Source organism: Lepisosteus oculatus, chromosome 5 (assembly GCF_040954835.1).
Source record: "Lepisosteus oculatus isolate fLepOcu1 chromosome 5, fLepOcu1.hap2, whole genome shotgun sequence".
Classification (NCBI taxonomy): Eukaryota; Metazoa; Chordata; class Actinopteri; order Semionotiformes; family Lepisosteidae; genus Lepisosteus; species Lepisosteus oculatus.
The window spans coordinates 35,979,666-35,997,082 of record NC_090700.1 but is presented as its reverse complement, the minus strand read 5'-3'; the positions used below and the strand labels follow the sequence as shown (position 1 = coordinate 35,997,082).

Here is a 17,417-nt window from a genome sequence, read left to right as displayed (position 1 = left end):
TAGTTGAATCTGCAAGCCATAGAGACTGACCACCCAGTCAATAAGCAGATTTCAGATATGATGGGGTTCATACTTCAGGCAGGTACAGCACCTTGCCGGACCTTAGCTGAAGTTGTTGTAGGGCCAGTCCAAAACTGTCCACAGTTTGTGCAAAAATATAACTAGGTTTTATCATTTCACTCTCTGGTGAGTGGGATACGTGCATGAGAATGGGATCATGCAGTCCATTATTATAATCATATGGTAGCAAACGCAAATTATATTTTAATGATGTGATCTTTAACCACAGAGGGAGCTCTGCAGAAGCAGCACTGTTTCTGCCCTGGCAGCCCTCTGGGGGCTATCTGCCTGGAGCAGCAGTGTGGTATGTCAGTGCTGTACCGTGCTTGGCATCACAACAGAGAGAATTTTAAGAACAGGCTCACTGCAGAAATATATTAAAATGTGTAATGCAGGAAAAAGTCTGCCCTTTGAGTCATCACGGTTAATGCTCTCTGGACTCTGCAGTTGAAAGACGCTCCTGTCTTTTTGATGCACAACTTGCCCATTTTATTTTTTCTCTTTTAGTACATCCATTCAGCGGATATCATTCACAGAGTAAGTGTCTTACTTTTCAGTTTTACAGTAGCCATGTGCACATTATGAAAGCACTTACAGCTTTTTTTTTTTTAAACCTGGTAATTACTCCAGTGGAGATGAGAGGCAATTTCAAAACCACCTTCTTATCTATAAGCAAACAGTTTTTTTTTAATTTTAGGCCTTCCTCCCCCTCTCCCCCATCAGGGCTGGCTGTTGTCTTGGCTAGCCAAGCTGGTGGTGTTTTTTTTTTTTTGCCATCTGCATGATGTGATTTAATTGGCATTCGATTCCTGTGGAAGGGACAGAGTGGCTTGGACCGGCTTGCCCTGGCTGTCGGCTCGGTACCTCTGCCAGTCCTCCCTCTGTCAATATTGTCCCAGGTAATTAAGCCAACGGGCACGGCCCTGACTCTTGCATGCCGCCCTGTTACCTGCACTGGTACTGAGCTCAGGCCATGGAAGGAGCTTTAACCCCATTTACAAACACACAAAGTGGAGCTCATTTCCTCCCTGTGTGTGGAAGGCCTAAAGATACTGTTTATTTTGGGTGGGGGGAGGTGGGGCGGAAAAATCAGTGCTGCTTTGCACAGACATGACGTGCGCTTTGCTTTCCTCCGCAGGATCTGAAACCCAGCAACCTAGCGGTCAACGAGGACTGTGAGCTGAAGGTGAGAGCGCAGCGGTTGTGTTTGAAGCTACTTCCTTTCTGCCGGCAACCAGAGTGACGCTCGTAGTCCTGCGTTTTCCCAATCTGGCTAAGGCAGGGGGACGCCGTGAAGGTAGATGGGGAGCGTGTGGGTGTAGGATCTGGAGCCCAGGCATTGGCGCTGTGACCGTGTCTGTTTCCAGACCGGGCCTTTGGAGCGAGAACGTGCTGCTGGTCAGAAAAGAACAGGAAGTTGCCTTTTCTTTGTGGAATCGCGCAGCCTGAACGACTGGGCTTTCTGTCTGTCGCCCCCCCCCCCCCCCCCACCAGATCCTGGACTTCGGGCTGGCCCGCCACACAGACGACGAGATGACGGGCTACGTGGCGACGCGCTGGTACAGGGCTCCCGAGATCATGCTCAACTGGATGCACTACAACATGACAGGTGGGGCTCACACAGACGCATCCACAGGGGGCAGGCACCCGAGGAGTCGAGCAGGAGCCTGCCCGCTTTTAATCAGAGCGGCTTACAAAATAAGCCTTTTCAAAGTAATACACTACACATCTAGTTATCCCTTCCCGAGTCTCCTTCCAAACATTACCTTGTTATTAAAGGCTGGCAACACCTCATTGACTGATTAAGCTGAATGTCATTGGTTCTAATTTAAAAAGTTGATGTTGAATTGGGCCCTCAGATTTGCAGAGCAGTGCTCTATTCTACTTCCCCATACAGGCTCACCTCAAAGTCCAGTAAGTGGAGCCGGGAGGGTATAATGTCCTTCACAGACTATGACTGACAAGTGCAATTTGAAAATCTAATCTAGTCAACCCAGGGAGTTTCTTCTGTGTGGTTGTCACAGTTGACACTTCTGGTTTAGAGCAGGCGCTGTGTGGCACTGCAAACTTTCCACCTCGAAATCAGCTGGGCTCCAGGTGGCATCACCATGGGATTGGATTGGCTCAGCCGTGATTTAAGATTTGTGTCCACTGTGTGTGTTCTTCTCTTGCAGTGGACATTTGGTCTGTGGGATGCATAATGGCTGAGTTGCTGACTGGAAGGACATTGTTTCCTGGCACAGATCGTATCCTTTCAATCATATATCAGTACCTCAAGGCTTTAAAAGCTATTCCTTCATGTCGTTGAGTTTTTTTCTTGTTGTATTGGCCCAGGTCAGTGCCTCGGGCCTTACAGACGGGGCCTCTCGAATGTGCTCCTGATGAAAAGCAGCTCTTCTTGGGCTTGTCCTGGGCTTCTGTTTCTGGGACAGTATGCCACCTCCCAGCATGAAAACCGTCACGCAAGCTGAACCGAATTGTTCTCTCGCCACCCACCCTGACCACCTTTTGTAGGAACGGTCTGTGGCACAGCTAGTTCAGTGCGCAAACAAGAGGAGCAGTTTTGCAGTATGGCCTGCTGGTTAATATGAATTGTGCAGGTTAAGGTGCTTAATTCATTGCCTTCTGTTTGGCAGGTGGGTCACCTCCATTGAAACCCAAACCTAAGCGCTGTTCTGACTGCTCCCTGTAGCCTGTTAGGCGTGTGGTGTGCCACTGTGCGGACTACACTACATGTTGAGTCTGCAAACTGTCCCCCAGGCCTGCTTTCAGAGGCTGATGCCTTGTGCCGTGTGTTTTTGTACCTTACTGAAGAGCTCTGAAGGAGGGTGTTGAAGAAGCTCTGACCTGCCTATGTGCCCTTGTGAACTCAGGCTGAACTGAACATGCCAGGATGATCTTGGGAGGGAGCAGCCCCTCTTGGCTTACAGCCTGTAATGTAAAATATAGTAAATTCTCTGCAAGTTGTCAATGTAAACCTGAAATAGATGGTTTATTGTTTTTTTGATGTGCGTTTTCCCCACAGGCTGTACCTGAAAGCGGCATAACTAGTGTTTGTAAGCAATTTGTGTACATACTATAGTTGTTAATTTAAAAACAGCAGGTTTAAACTGTTCAAATGGAATCTTTCTGCTGGGATGTGGTGTCAGGGGTTCATACTTCAGGTAAAGAGTTCCCTCTACATCAGCGATTGCTTTGGTGTTTTTAAGATTAAAAGAAGCAGCTTAATTTAATGTGTTGATGAGCAAAATGACAGTGTTATGATTTGGGGAATCGGGAAATGTGCAAATACAACCAGAAAGGATCCTGTTAAGTGTTCTTTTGGGGTGAAATGATGGGATGTTTCTCCCAGACTTATGATTTTGGGTTGAGTAGCTCGGATCACAGCCTGGGAGCGAGGACAGCAATTGCAATTGCCCTGCAGTGGCTGCGCCACTCACTTCTCGAGGACACCTGTCTGCTACGGGACCCCACATGTTACGTTCCCCAGCTGAGATCACGAGGCAGGTTCATTCTTTATTCAATGGTAAAGTGCAGTCCAGCAAGAAGCTGCTGCGTTTGTCAGGAGTGGTCCTGTAACTAGGAAATAAATCAAGAGCTGTTCTTTCAAAAACAACACTGGGGCCTTGAGATGTAAGGTGTTTGCCCCATCTCTGGATGGTGCCAAACCTCCTGTAGGTCCCTACAGAGCTCGTAGTGTCAGAAGACAGCTCATCCAGTGGGCAGCTCCGAGCCTTTCTTTCTGCAATTCCTCTTCCTGCCATTGCTGGCACAGGAGTCACTCCTATGATCCCCGATTTGAACACACCATCACAAAATCTGAATAGATTCCATATAAAAAAGTCATTGGCTATTCTAAAAGTTAAAAAATCAACCACACAGGAAATGCACAGGAACAAGGTTAGTCAGCGAACCTCCCAGGCCAGGTAGTGCTTTCACCTCCTCAGCTGTGATCTGGGTGCACACCTCTGTGTGGTGTTTTGTTGATTTTGTTTGGTGGTGCCATGCATGGTTGTGTGAACTCCTGGATCGCTGTGCCCCTGTGTTTTGTGCTGTAGCTGTGCCTGGGCACACCGGAGGCACAGCTTGTGCTGCCTGCAGCCAGGAGTGAAGATGCCAGTACAATCACATGGGCCTGCCTGCTCTCTCACCTCTCACCTCTCACCTTTCACCTCTGTGTGGCACTAATCCTGCTTCCTGACCCGCCTCTAACACCCACTGTGCCTAACCGCTCTCACATCTCCCATAATTATTTTTTCTTTCTCAAAGGCTTGAAATATGAATGAAAAACTGAACTGAGCGTTCAGCATGCCAAGATGTTCGTTCGAGCTGTTTTTAATGTTAGGTGGCTTTTAGTGTGTGTGAAAAGGCATGTATTGAGCAACTTTTTTTAGACATTTAAATGTAGAGTCTAGAATTCTTGATTCTCAAGCGACTTTCTGATGGTAGCAGCAGCTGTGCACAGTTAAAATAAAATCACTCTGTAGAAGAATTTTTATTTAAAATGTTTTTTTTTCCCCCACTGTGTGCTGATGTCAGCTTTGCATTTCCACAGTAGTACATGTGGTCTAAATTAAACTCGCAAAAGCAGACACGACACAATGTGGCTTCTTCATGACAGATGCATTTTTTTAAAAAAGAGCGGCTGTTGTGTCTTATGTACATTCGGCTTGTCCGTCTTCCCTGTGCGGGGAAGTTGTTCACCCAAGCTGTCCCCGTCATCAGAGTACTGTCGCCAGTTCTTTCGGCAGTCTTGTCTAGTTTTTCCCAAAGGCTCCCAGTATCTCTCCCGCTTCATGCATTCAGGGATTCCAAACACCTTGTCCTGCGTTGAAGGAAGACACCTCGGAGTTTGTAGTTTATTCTTTACACAGCAAGCACGTGCCGATATCAGACTCCCAGAGCGCGAGTAAGGGAAGCTGAGGCCAAGGGAAAGGAGAGCTAAGGGAAACTGAAGCCAAGGGAAAGGAGAGCTAAGGGAAACTGAAGCCAAGGGAAAGGAGAGCTATGGGAAGCCAAACCATAGTCTAGTATCTCTGCAGGCGATGGTGGGCAGGGATCCATTGCAGTGCTTTCTTGTCGGCATTTTAGCTTTTTTGGCTTTGTTTACTGCTTCCTTAACTGCCACCTTTGACGTTTAACCCAAATGTAGATTTTCTTTTTAGTTTGCAAAGTGATTTTTTTTGGGGGGGAGGTGAGAAACAAGCTTCAGCTAAGCCTTCTTTGTGTTCTTCTCCACAGACTTTCTCTGCAGCACTCGCCAGTGACAGCTTGGCGTTTGTGGTAGTGGGACAGCATGAGTGTTTTTGTTTTAAAGCCTGACACAGTTGCATAAAGATACGATTTGATTAAAGGGCAACCGCATCAGTAAGAATAACGTGAATGCACCAGTCCAATCTGCTTCACCGTGTGCGCCTCACGCCTGTCTTCATCCCAGTATTGGTTCTGCCACACCCCCGGAGCCACTCCCCCTGCGTTTTCCTTTATGTTGGTGTGATAGATATTGATCAGTTGAAGCTAATTATGATGCTCGTCGGGACACCAGGGCCAGAGCTCTTGATGAAAATATCTTCAGAGTCTGTGAGTTTTTTTTTGTGTTTTTGTCACTTTTGCCTGCATTGTTTTTCTCATGTAGTGAAAGGCCTGGTGATTTAATACTACTTATTTGATTCATTGATCATCTTATCAGTCTGTGTGCCTATGTAGCATGTCTAGCGGCGTCTGTGCGTTTTTATTGGTTGTATAGATAGTAACAGAATCGAGAAGACCCCTGATCTGCAAAGCCAGCAGGGGAGTGGGAATAAAACTAAAAATCGCACTGGTGTTTCTTGCCATTACTACTTCAACGTATTCGGCAGTGATCTCTTCAGACTTTTTTCCCCGAAGAATAAATTCATTCACGTTTGTTTTTTCTCTTCTGCACCTTGCTCTCCGTTAACGCATGTCTCCTCCTAACACTTGCTATTCTAACCCTGCATGGTCTGAGCTTTTTCCTCCTCCTTTCTGCCCCCTCTCTCTTTCCCCACCCCCATTGTCTTGAGAGTGGTTGATACCCCCTTTTATATAGGACCTCACCCCATCGTGGTGACCGTGGAGGGGTGGGGGAGTGAAAGCGAAATCGTTCTGCGTTTTGTTTTAACTTGTGTGTTTGCCGACAACCCCCTTGACCTGGGTTTTAAAGATATAAACCAGCTTCAACAGATAATGCGGCTGACAGGAACCCCTCCTGCCTCTCTAATAAGCAGGATGCCAAGTCATGAGGTGAGCCAGTCCCTCCTCCCCGAGAGAGATGCACCACGTTACCACACACCAGGCACACGGGGCAGGCTGGCACTGCGGCCTTGCTGGGAAGGGACACAAAAGACTCTTGTACTGCTGCTGTAGAACTAGTCTTGGGGAGCAAAACAGCGGCTGAGTTCACACTTCACACTTCATGCGTTTGTTGTACAGATAAGCCCAGAGCCTGCCTTTATTTTTTTAAACCCCAGCGACTAGATGGCCTTGGTAAAAAGGGAGCGGTTCTGGTTTTGTTTGCTGAACATGGGCCGGGCTGTCCTTCAGATGTGTGAATGCACATTCTAAATCTTCTGTGCTGGAGACTTTGGCGTACACTGAGGGTTCCTGTGCCATTCAGAGAAATGAGAACAGAACAGAGCTGTTTCTTTGGCTGGACGGGTTCCAGGGCATTTTGGGACTGCTGGCGTTCGGGGTTTTTGACTAGCCAGGCAACACAGAAAACCTCGACGGCATGTTTGCAAACTCGCACTGGCATGTTTACAAGGAGCAGTGAGCAGCACTTAATCTTCACCATCTCACCTCGTTGATGTGCTGGCAGTGGTTAAACATGAGATGCTCCATTGTTTGTGTGAGTATTTAACGGATGAAGGTATTGTTGCACAATACAGGCAAATTATAGCACTGCAGGAGATGCACCCACATTTTGATTGGATCTTGCAATGCCATGATTTGCATAGCACGGTTACCCAGAAATCTAATTTGCTGATTTAATCTATTTTAACTTTAAAATTGCCATTAAATGCAAGTTCCTTTACACTTCATTTCAAATTTTCCATTTCAAAGTTGCATAAATGAGGAAAATGTTATTAATAGAACAACCACTGCGCAAACATGTTTTAGGAAAAGTCATTTTTAACATGTTAGTTTTAAGATGCATTTCAGTTTAGGAGGAATTCAGGAAAGTAGGTTGGTTTTCAAAATACATTTGGAACTTGAGCAGTACAAGTTTACATCGGTTCCAACATGCAACAGCACAGCTGAACAATAGCTAGGGCAGATGTCAAAGGCACATTTCCCCAAGGGTGAAGAAATAGCTCATTACTAATGCTAAATAAGCAGGCGAAGAACTTGTCCTGAGGCAACTCCCAGTTAAAGGTGGAGAGATTGTCTAGTTTCATTGAACTGGCTTTCCCTCTGGAAAAACTGAAGTGAAGAAAAATGATTTCTCCTGACGACCCACCCTTCGCATCGGCGATCTCCATTCTGGCAACATGCTCTGCCTTTCTCCTCTCTAGCTGCTCCCCCTCTCTCTCTTCTATCTGGGTCAGTCTCTACCCAGGACACTGTGGTCTCACATCATGCTGAAATTGCACAGCAGAACAACGGGCACTGCACCCCTGTTTAAAACTAGTCTCTTTGCCAGTATTTGAATGACTTTCTGTCAGTGGGAGGGCTTTAATTTACGAATGCCTCAGCATTACAATTTGTGGTGATTAAAGAGTGACCGTGCTGTGTCTGATAGGATTGTGACTGCAGAATTGCACGCTGAAATTTTTCAAATGTGAACGCACCTTGCTTTAAATGCAGAGATGATTGCTTAAAATCACACGTTTTCCTGACTTGAACACTGTGAGCAGGGTTTGGGTGACATTTACTGATACTGAATGATTCTGGAGAAAGTGTTTTTGTTTTAAAGGTTTTTGCCCCACATCTGAGTTTTGTTGAACTTTTCTGACAGGCGAGGAACTACATCAACTCCTTGCCACATATGCCAAAGAGGAACTTTGCTGACGTTTTCATCGGAGCCAACCCTCTGGGTAAGGACAGGGGCGGAGAGGGGCTGGTTCCTGTAAGGAATCGGGTGACTTGGGTGAAAGCTTTGCCGATACCAACCAGCCTGTGTGACTGCAGCCTGGATGTATTCTGATATGCAAAGACAACTCATCGTTTGCTTCTTGGGCAGTGGGCCATGTTTTTGATAGTAGAGAGATGGGTTTTCCAGTTGAACAGTGATATTTTTCAGGATAGAAAAATACTAAACGCATGTCATTTCATCAAAAACAAAGCCCGGTGTTTGGAATGTTAAAAGTGTCAACATGAATTGCTACGAATCCTTAAAAACAGGCATTGAAAGTGAAAAAAACAAACAAACTACAAGCTTCTATGTGGTTCCCACTTAATTGGTGGCAGATGTTACTGGAACATTCTCACATTTTTGTTACATACAGTAGTTGTAGAATTCTACTGCGATCGAATTTTGATGGATGCATTTTTTTAAAGTTTTAATTACTTATGATTGTCTTCTTTCCCTCTCAATTTAAATCTTTAGATTCTTTGGGGGGGAACAGCCCTGCCCAAGTGCATGTATTTATTTTGATCTTCATATTAATGACAAGAACATGGAAAGACACAGCCAACCTTCTTGAGTCATGAATGCTTCACAGGTATTGGCAACAGTTTTTCCACTCCTGCAAGTGGAAAATCCAAAAATGCGAAGTTTCCAGCAGCAGGGTACAAGATCACTCAGTGCTGAGTTACACTGGTTCTTCTTGTAACACTAGCGTGACTCTGGCCGGGCGTTTGTCCTAATCTGACTCTGTCGAATGTGTCTAACCAACTTGCCTGTGCTTTCGGCAGGAGATAGCTGCTCCAAACCTAACTGCCAGCAGACTGGAGCTGCACGGCACCAATGGTGTGCTTGAACGTAGAATCAAATTTATAATAGAAATATTTCCTATTCATTTTTCAATTGGAGCTAGAGGTTCCTCCACTACACTCTGCTGGCCTAGAGGATGAACTGCTTTCCTGTTACAGTTTCATGTGGATCAACAGGTTGCGCACCACTTCTTATGAAGCATGCGTGAGTGTTGCTTGCTCTGTGCAGAAATGCCCAAATTGAGCTTGGAGGTGTGTGCTGTTCACTGGGAGCATGAGTTTCTCAAGGCTGCACTGTTTTCTTCTCTCTCAGCGGTGGACCTGCTAGAGAAGATGCTGGTTCTGGACACAGACAAGCGGATCACCGCAGCAGAGGCGCTGGCCCACCCTTACTTTGCTCAGTACCACGACCCAGACGACGAGCCTGAAGCCGAACCCTACGACCAGAGCTTTGAGAGCCGGGAGCTGGAGATCGAGGAGTGGAAACGTGAGTATCTCTCACTCATCTGTCCCTCTCCACTGTTCCCCTGTTGGGGCATTAACGCAGAATTTTTCCGCCTGTGCTCAGACTGCTTGTTCTTCTAATTTAGACTCGCCAATTATTTGCAAACCCAATTTGCTGTTTGCAGCTATGAGTCCCAAGACTTTGCACCCTAGAGACTGAGGAAGTGTAGGCAGACTTCTTGGATCCACCCACCTTCGAGCCTCTTGTCTTTTAACACATTGCTGAAATCACAGCCTCATACAGGAGGTTCAGCACTGACTGGAGGAGAGGCATGTGCTTGCTGACATCACCACATGCCTGCAAGTGCCTGGAAGGCCACAGGGGGTTGCTGTGTTGCCCTGGCCGACTAATTTCCACGTTGTCATCCTTACTCCAGTCCTGTTCCTGCACACAGCTGGCTGAGCACTGCTGTCTGGGTTATGCTGGTCACATGATCCAGGCTCGAATCTCAGTAACTTCAGAGTTCAGCATGCATTCCGGTGGTTGAGCCACTCGGTAGGCTATCAGCTTTATCTCGGAATAGATCACTTTCTCTTCATGTTTTCTGCAGTACTTTCGGGTATTGGTGTGAACATGGTAATTAAATACTTAACTAAAGGTTTTCTTATAATGATTTACTGTGGCATACTGCTGTAAAAGTTGATCAAGGTGATAAAGCATGGTAATATCACAGAGGCTTTGAGAAACGCATGTTACAAAGAATGGAAAACAACAGAAAACTAAGTGCATTGTAAAATCTTGCAAACGTGTCTAATTGCAGAATGAGATTGACAGTATAGTGCATCTAGACGTCCTTACAGAACAGAGGAGTAGTAACTAGCTCATTGGGAAAAGTGAGTGGAGTTGTGCACAGCTTAAGCAGGGGTGGTGAGGCTCACACTTCTACTGATGTACTGCAGAGTCACTGGTGGCAGTCGTGTTCAAGCTGCGAAATCAAAGACGTCTTAAAATATTGCCAACCTTCCTGCAGAGAAAAACAGCCTCCAGGAGGTTAACCGGTGATCCAATTTCCTGTTCTGTTTGCTGCGCAGTCTGAAGGCGAAACGGCCGTCTAGAGAATGCTGTCTCCAGAAGGGCGACTGTGCCCCTGTAGTAGAGATGGGCTCACTGGGGTGCTATCTTCTGTCTCCCCCAGGCCTGACCTATGAAGAGGTGATCAGCTTCGAGCCGCCGGTCTTCGATGGTGACGAAATGGAGTCATGAGGCTTTAGGGGGACATCCAGTCCGTTAGCGCCTGGCTGCTCTCCGGACTTTCTGAAACCACCGTCATTCAAGTGCCTGTTATAGCTCAGTGCTGGGTTCCCCTTGGGGGTTGCAAAGGGGCAAAGGCGATTCTTTTTGTACTTTTAACTGTTTTATTTTCTCTCCTGCTTGCAGTATTGTGTTGTGTGGAAACACTCTGGATAGGTCTCAGAACTGAGTCCAAGACTTCCCTTTATATAATCAGTTAAAGGAAAAGGAAAAGCAGTTGCCGGATTGCCTGTTTTTAAAGCTATAGTTTAAAAGCAGACATGCCATTTATAATGCAGACTTAATAATAAGGTAGTCTTTTTTAGAGTTGGGAGAAATTTAGTATTTCTAAAGAAAACGGGAGGAGAAAAAAAAGCTCCCGACAGTTTGTATCTGTTGCATGACTTGTCCATTTCTGCTGCTGAGAATTGTTCAATTAACAGGCGCAGACCTGTGAGCCAGTGCGGTATACAGCAGTGGTTTCCCATGAGGCTGTGCAAGTTGACAGTGTGCATTGATCAGCTTACTGCCCGGAGCTGGTGTTCCTCGTTTTAAATGAAAGGAAAGGCTCATTTTGTACGCAGGGAGATCTTTATGCAACACGGGTGAGCACTGTGCTGTCGGCAGTCGCTCTGCAATGGCGAGTCACCGATGGAATTCAGCAAAGTTTTCCTGTTTCAAGCCATAGCGCTGATTCCAGACCGTGACCTTCAGTGACACAGCGGTGCCTTGACAGAAACGGGCTTCTCCTGACCGATTCTGCTGTTACCAGAGCTCGCCTGTCAGCTCTTCTTTGAGGAGAAGAACCTCGGTTTTTTGGTGCGTGCTTATTTCTGTCATTATAAGGGGCTCCCAGGATGCTTTGTCTTGTTTTATTGAATACAATGCGATACATAGCTTGAATGGTTATTAGTTCATTGTGCCAATTTTCCACCTCTCAACCAAGGCTAGCGCAAAGGCTTTTGCCTGTGTTTAACTTGTCCCTTGTTATAAAATGTACCCCCTCTGCCTTTGTTTTTGCATTGCATCGGTGAATAAGGAAGGTTGTTAAAAGACGGCATTGTTATAGCCTGGGGTTTCCCCTTCCTCCAGTAACTGGAGCGGAGGACTCCCGAGAGAGGAGGGGGGATGGCGTGCCTGCACTGCCTGAGAGCGGCACAGGTGAGTAGGGAAGACTGAGAGGCAACTTTTCTTGGTTGAATCTCAGTGGTTGTGCCCCAGAGCCCTGCCTGCTTTGGTCTCCCATCCCTACTCTTAATTGCTTGAGTGAACTAACGAGTTACCCAGCTGAGCCATTAGGCACAGGCCCTCCTCTTTAAGCTGCTGGGTCATTTCGAGTTCACCTGAAGCCCGTTGAACAGCAGCTGGAGTGGCGATAGCTTTGGACAGCCTGGTCACCGGCAGGTGGGACTTTCATGGCCAAGACTTGGTACCAGCTCCAGTGTAGGTGGCAGGGTGGTCATGTTTCTTCGTTATTATTTTTGTTTTACCTTCTGTTTTTGGTGTGACCTTGTGTTAAAGAGAAGCCTTTGATAACTTACCAATTCAGTTTGTCACAGTACCTTATTTATTGTAGCTTTCCACTATGAGTTTTAGGCATGTAATCCCCCCGCCCCCTTCAGGCTTCTGCAAGCACTCTGTTAGTTTGTCTTAATGTACATTGCATCGCATACTGACCTGTGCACAAGGCCTGAGGAGAAGCATCTTAGCTTTCATCTTTTTTTTCCCATTTTACACCTGGTATGATTGGCAGTTTGAAAAACTACAGTTATGCTGAAACAAGTAGTTTTTTGGGGATTTGGTTCTGGCTTACTGAACAACAGCCTGGCCTTAGTGGTGAGGAATCTCCCCTGGTTGGGCGGAGGTGCCCTTCCTCCTGATTGTTTCCCTTCAATCCCTTCTTTTGCCGGGATTGAAGTTGAGAAATCTGCGTGAACGTTAAAGCCGCCAGCCTGAAGAGCTGTTGTCCTAGCCTGTGCTAGACGTTCGCTCGGGGAGGTTATTTTAAGCGCGTGGGGAGGAGGTTATTGTTCCCAGAGCTCTCAGCTTGACGGCCTCTTGTTGCTGTCAGTCGTGTCTTTCCGTTCGCACGGGCAGTGAGCCGCCGTGGGAGGAAAGGTGCATGCCCTGGTCATCCAGAAGCTCTCTTCCAGCTCCCTGCTTCCCCCCGGTGCAAGGGCTCCAGAGGGCCGGTACCCACTGCACTACAGCACCGTCCCGCTCAGAGGTGCTCTCCCCTCGGGGGACCAGGCCGTGCAGTCCAGCGGGCTCTCTAGCTCGTTCTGAATCGTTAGCAATGCGAGAGCTGCGGAGAAAAGTGGAGTCATTCCCCTTGCCTTCAATGGATGACAAGCAGAGATCAAGAAAGCATCCAGATCTCACAAGGTGGAGTAAACTCTTAGGACTATAGTGATGAAAATAGAAGGTTGAGGGTGTGAATCCTGGGTGGGGGACTGGGTTACCTTTTTATATGCATGATAATTCACTCCAGTAAATTGCACAGCTGCGCTTTAGTTAAGTTTGTCAGCTCCTCCTAATTAAGCAAAGGCTTGGTTCAGTTAAGCTATTCAGGTCTCAGTTGGAATGAAGACAGGAGGAGATTATGGGGGCAGACCTCTGTCCCTTAAAGAGAGATTGTGAAGATGCTTGATGTAAAGCAGAATGATCCAACTCTGGGCCTAAAATGCTGATTTGTCTGTACGTCCACCTGAGTTCTTGATGAGCTCATTATTGGATCAGCTCAACAACATCTTCCAAAACTTTCGGTGCTTCTGTTTTAAAGAGACGTATAAATCTTGCAGATGCTGTGGCCATACAGTACTGAAGACCTGTTAATTGCATTAACTTGGTACTGAATTCTGGGAGTTCAGATTTTTAGCAGTCGTGTTAAAATAGTGGGATAACCTTTGTTCCTGGTGTAATGCTCATGTGACCCACTCTTGTTTGGACTGGGGCCCGAGCTTAGTGAGGATTAAGGTGCTTCTCCTTCACCACCACAAAACATGCCCAAACCAGCAAAACTCAGCCCAGAACATGTTTTATAAATATAAAATAATTCAGGATGTACATAAATATATCAATAATAGCATTTTTTTTCTTTTAAAAAAAACTTATTACTGTGTTTTCATGATATAGTATTACTTGATCTCATAAAAGCAATATCTGTAACAGGCATGTCTTTCAGTGTGTGCCCGTTTGTGTGTGCGTGTATGTGTGTGTGTTTTCAGGAATTTGAAGGGCAATGTTGAAACCACAAATTGTAAATTCATAATTAAAAAGGTGAGAACGTTAGATTCAGATATTTATATCCTGGTGCGCCAACAAGCTCTGGAGTTCAATATGTAGTTTTTGTTTGTTCTGAGGAAGGGATAGACCTCCACTGTACAGAAGTAAAGACTCGCATTATTTTGTGTACTTAAACAATTCACCATATTGAACTGTGAAACCACGGTAGAGTAACCATAACGTACCACTGTTTAAAAATAAAGGCTATTATTTTTCAATCTGTTGTCTTTCTCATTTTTTTATAACTTTTATGCTTTCCAACATGAAAATTGCCCTGCTCTTGAAGCAATAAGTGTTGAATAAAAATAAAAAAGCAGTAAAGTTATGCAATGCACTAGGGATGACTTCATTTGTGATGTTAGGCAGTTCTTGTCCGCCTTGCTACAATACATACATTACTGCAATTGTTTTTTTTTATTTTGGAGAGCTCAAGAGAAGAGCGGTTGTAGTCATTCCAGGTCTAGAAAGCATGCTTTCCATGCACTACTTGAGCCAGTAGTTCCCAGTCCTTGGCTTGGTGATGCACACACCTGTTGCTTTTTGTTTCAACCAAGCCCTCACTGATGCAATCAAACCCTGCATTTACTTCATTGACTTCAATAATAGGATTAATCTGTACTGTACCAACTCTTGAACGTATTGGTGCTTTTAACTATTGTATTTTGAAAATGAAATAAAATACCAAACTTGTGACTAGAAACAATGCAGATATCAAATTGAAACAATGTCTTTGATCTTGTAAGGCTTGATTTATCTAATTAAGGTGAGCTGGAATGAAAACTGGCAGGTGAGCAGTTCACCAGGACTGGGAACCAACTGGCTTGAGGGAAATTGAACCCGTCAGTCATTGATGGAAAAGATAATGAGGGGGGTTGATCCCATGAAGAAATTCCCAATTTGGCTCCTGAAGACCACACACCTCCCGGGTTCCACTCCATCTGAGCCGAATTACCCATTTGAAACCAGGCATGCACTAACAACTTGATTGTAGTAGTTGTGAGTTGTTTTTCCACTTAAAACATTTAGCAGAACTCAGTGTGATAGTTGCTGTCAGTCAGATTTAAGAGCTCGGTCAAACAGTTCAAATTAATTGTAATATATTTGTCAATTACATACATTTTTAAGCTAAATGCCTGCAATCCCTCAGGAAACAAAAGTTTCTAACATTCAATTAAGATTAATTGAATAGCTTTCACTTGATGTTAGCTGGTATATTATGTTCTATGTAGATAAACTAGAAAAGACCTCTATTGTGGTCTTCAGTTTTTTGCGAGACTGGTCTTCGTTGAAAACGAGAAGTACGTTTTAGATTGTCTTATAAATTAGCAAGATTAAGGTGAACTGAAACACTGGGACAGTGGCCTGGACTGTGGTGGAGAGGCAGCCAGTCATGACACACCCATGGAGCCAAGATGTCGGCAGTCTCTTCACTGAGCTGCCTGGGGAAGCTGTAATATAATAATAATTGCCTACACTTATATGGCGTTTTTCTGGACACTCCACTCAAAGCGCTTTACAGGTAATGGGGACTCCCCTCCACCACCACCGATGCGCAGCATCAACCTGGATGATGCGACAGCAGCCATAGTGCGCCAGAACGCTCACAACACATCAGCTCTCAGTGGGGAGGAGAGCAGAGTAATGAAGCCAAGTCAAGTCATAGTTAGGAGACCGTGATTGGTAAGGGCCAATGGGAAATTTGGCCAGGATGCCAGGGTAACACCCTTACTCTTTTCGAGAAACGCCCTGGGATTTTTAACGATCACATCGGGATTTTTTACATCTCATCCGAAAGATGGCACCTGTTTACAGTATAGTCCCCGTCACTACACTGGGGCATTAGGACCCACATGGGCCACTGGGTGAGCGCCCCCTGCTGGCTCCATAAACACCTCTTCCAGCAGCACCCTTAGTTTTTCTCAGGAGGTCTCCCATCCAGGTCCTGACCAGGCTCACACCTGCTTAGCTTCAGTGGGCTGCCAGTTGTGAGTTGCAGAGTGATATGGCTTAATGGCGATATATAACTGACCAAAGGAACCTGCATCATGTTCCTTTCAACATCAACATCTAGTCGACATGAGAACACCACCGGACTCGGTAAAGAAACGCTGCAGTTGCGGACAGTTTACAAGCTTACGCTTCAAGAGCCTTGATTGTGAATAATAAAAAGTCACGACGGCTTTTATTTTACATTTGTGACAAATTAATTTATTTTCAAAGAAAGTGGACTCTATAAAGTTTTTAACATAAATGTGGTTGACCCGAAGATTTTCTGAAATTAAAAACACAAAGGAAACAAAATAAAAGCAGTTACGTGTTTGTGTGGTCTGTTTTATAGATGGTGCCTGTGATTAAGTCTAATATTTGATAATTTGACGGGTCGTGAGATTTATAAAATAGCCTTCATGTAAAATATTCTTGAACCGTACGTGGGGGAAAGTTTTTTCATCAAAGTGCAGAGTTCCAGAAAGGAAGGGTCAATCATTCAGGAATATACTGTATTGCTGGTGTTTGTGATGTTGGGTGCTGCAATGCTATCTGAAATCATTTGTTATTTTAGCCTCGTTTGGAGACCTTAGCAATAAAAAATCCAACCGACTGTATTACAGTAACACTTCAATTGGTGGAAACTGCAGTGCGGGATGTCCATTTCCCTATTGTAAATGTTAGTCCCATGCGCTTCCCTGCCAAGTTCCCGTGACTATTGTGCGCCACCTGGTGGATACTTCTCAGAAACACACAACACTCTTAAGAGCTATCCAGCACAGAAGCGATTTACAACGCCTCAGAGAAGGTTATAACACATAATAATCATCCTTATACTTTATAAAGCTCTTTTGACACTCTACAAATTACAAGTCATAGGGATTCGACTCCACCACCACCAATACGTAGCCCCACCTTGAATATGTAGCCAGTACACATCAGCTGCTATCAGTGAGGCCAAAGATAAGGATTATTAGGAAGCCATGATTGGTAAAGGCCAGGGAGAAATTTGGCCAGGGCACTGGGGTTATATCCCTACAGTTTTCAAGAAATTCCCTGGGATTTTTAATGACCATGGAGACTCAGGACCTCGGTTTCACATCTCATTCGAAGGACGGTGCTTTTTTTCAGGATTGTGTCCCCATCACTATACTGAGGCATTAGGACTCCAGTTGGACCCTATTGGCCCCACTAACACCTCTTCCAGCAGCAACCTTAGCTTTCCCAAGAAGTCTCCCATCCAGGTACTGGCCAGGATCACACCTGCTGAGCTTCATGACACACATGACTTTTGAAAGAAGGTATTTACCCAAGAATACCATAAATTTAGTCATAAAGCTCTGGCAACCAAAATCTGATTTTGGCCTGTTCTCTTAGGCGCTTTTCAATCTACATATTAACACATAAATTGTAAAGAACTACTAAGGTATTCGCGTCAGAAATTTCATTTTTGTAACAG

General features: G+C 45.3%; 1 protein-coding gene across 2 annotated transcripts in view; it reads left to right on the top strand.

Annotated features, from left to right (window-relative positions):
- Positions 1-14,190, top strand: part of LOC102698741 (mitogen-activated protein kinase 14A) — a 37,429-nt gene extending 23,239 nt beyond the window's left edge. The window contains exons 5-12 of one of the 2 annotated variants that reach the window (XM_006628425.3): positions 568-597; positions 1,199-1,246; positions 1,555-1,669; positions 2,235-2,306; positions 6,242-6,321; positions 8,036-8,114; positions 9,266-9,439; positions 10,593-14,190. In XM_006628425.3, coding sequence (XP_006628488.1) covers positions 568-597; positions 1,199-1,246; positions 1,555-1,669; positions 2,235-2,306; positions 6,242-6,321; positions 8,036-8,114; positions 9,266-9,439; positions 10,593-10,660 — 666 coding nt within the window. In that variant the 3' untranslated portion in view covers positions 10,661-14,190. Of the gene's footprint in view, positions 1-567; positions 598-1,198; positions 1,247-1,554; positions 1,670-2,234; positions 2,307-5,560; positions 5,641-6,241; positions 6,322-8,035; positions 8,115-9,265; positions 9,440-10,592 lie in introns of both variants that reach the window. The other variant, XM_006628424.3, reaches the window with a different exon arrangement.
- The last annotated feature ends 3,227 nt before the right edge of the window (positions 14,191-17,417 follow it).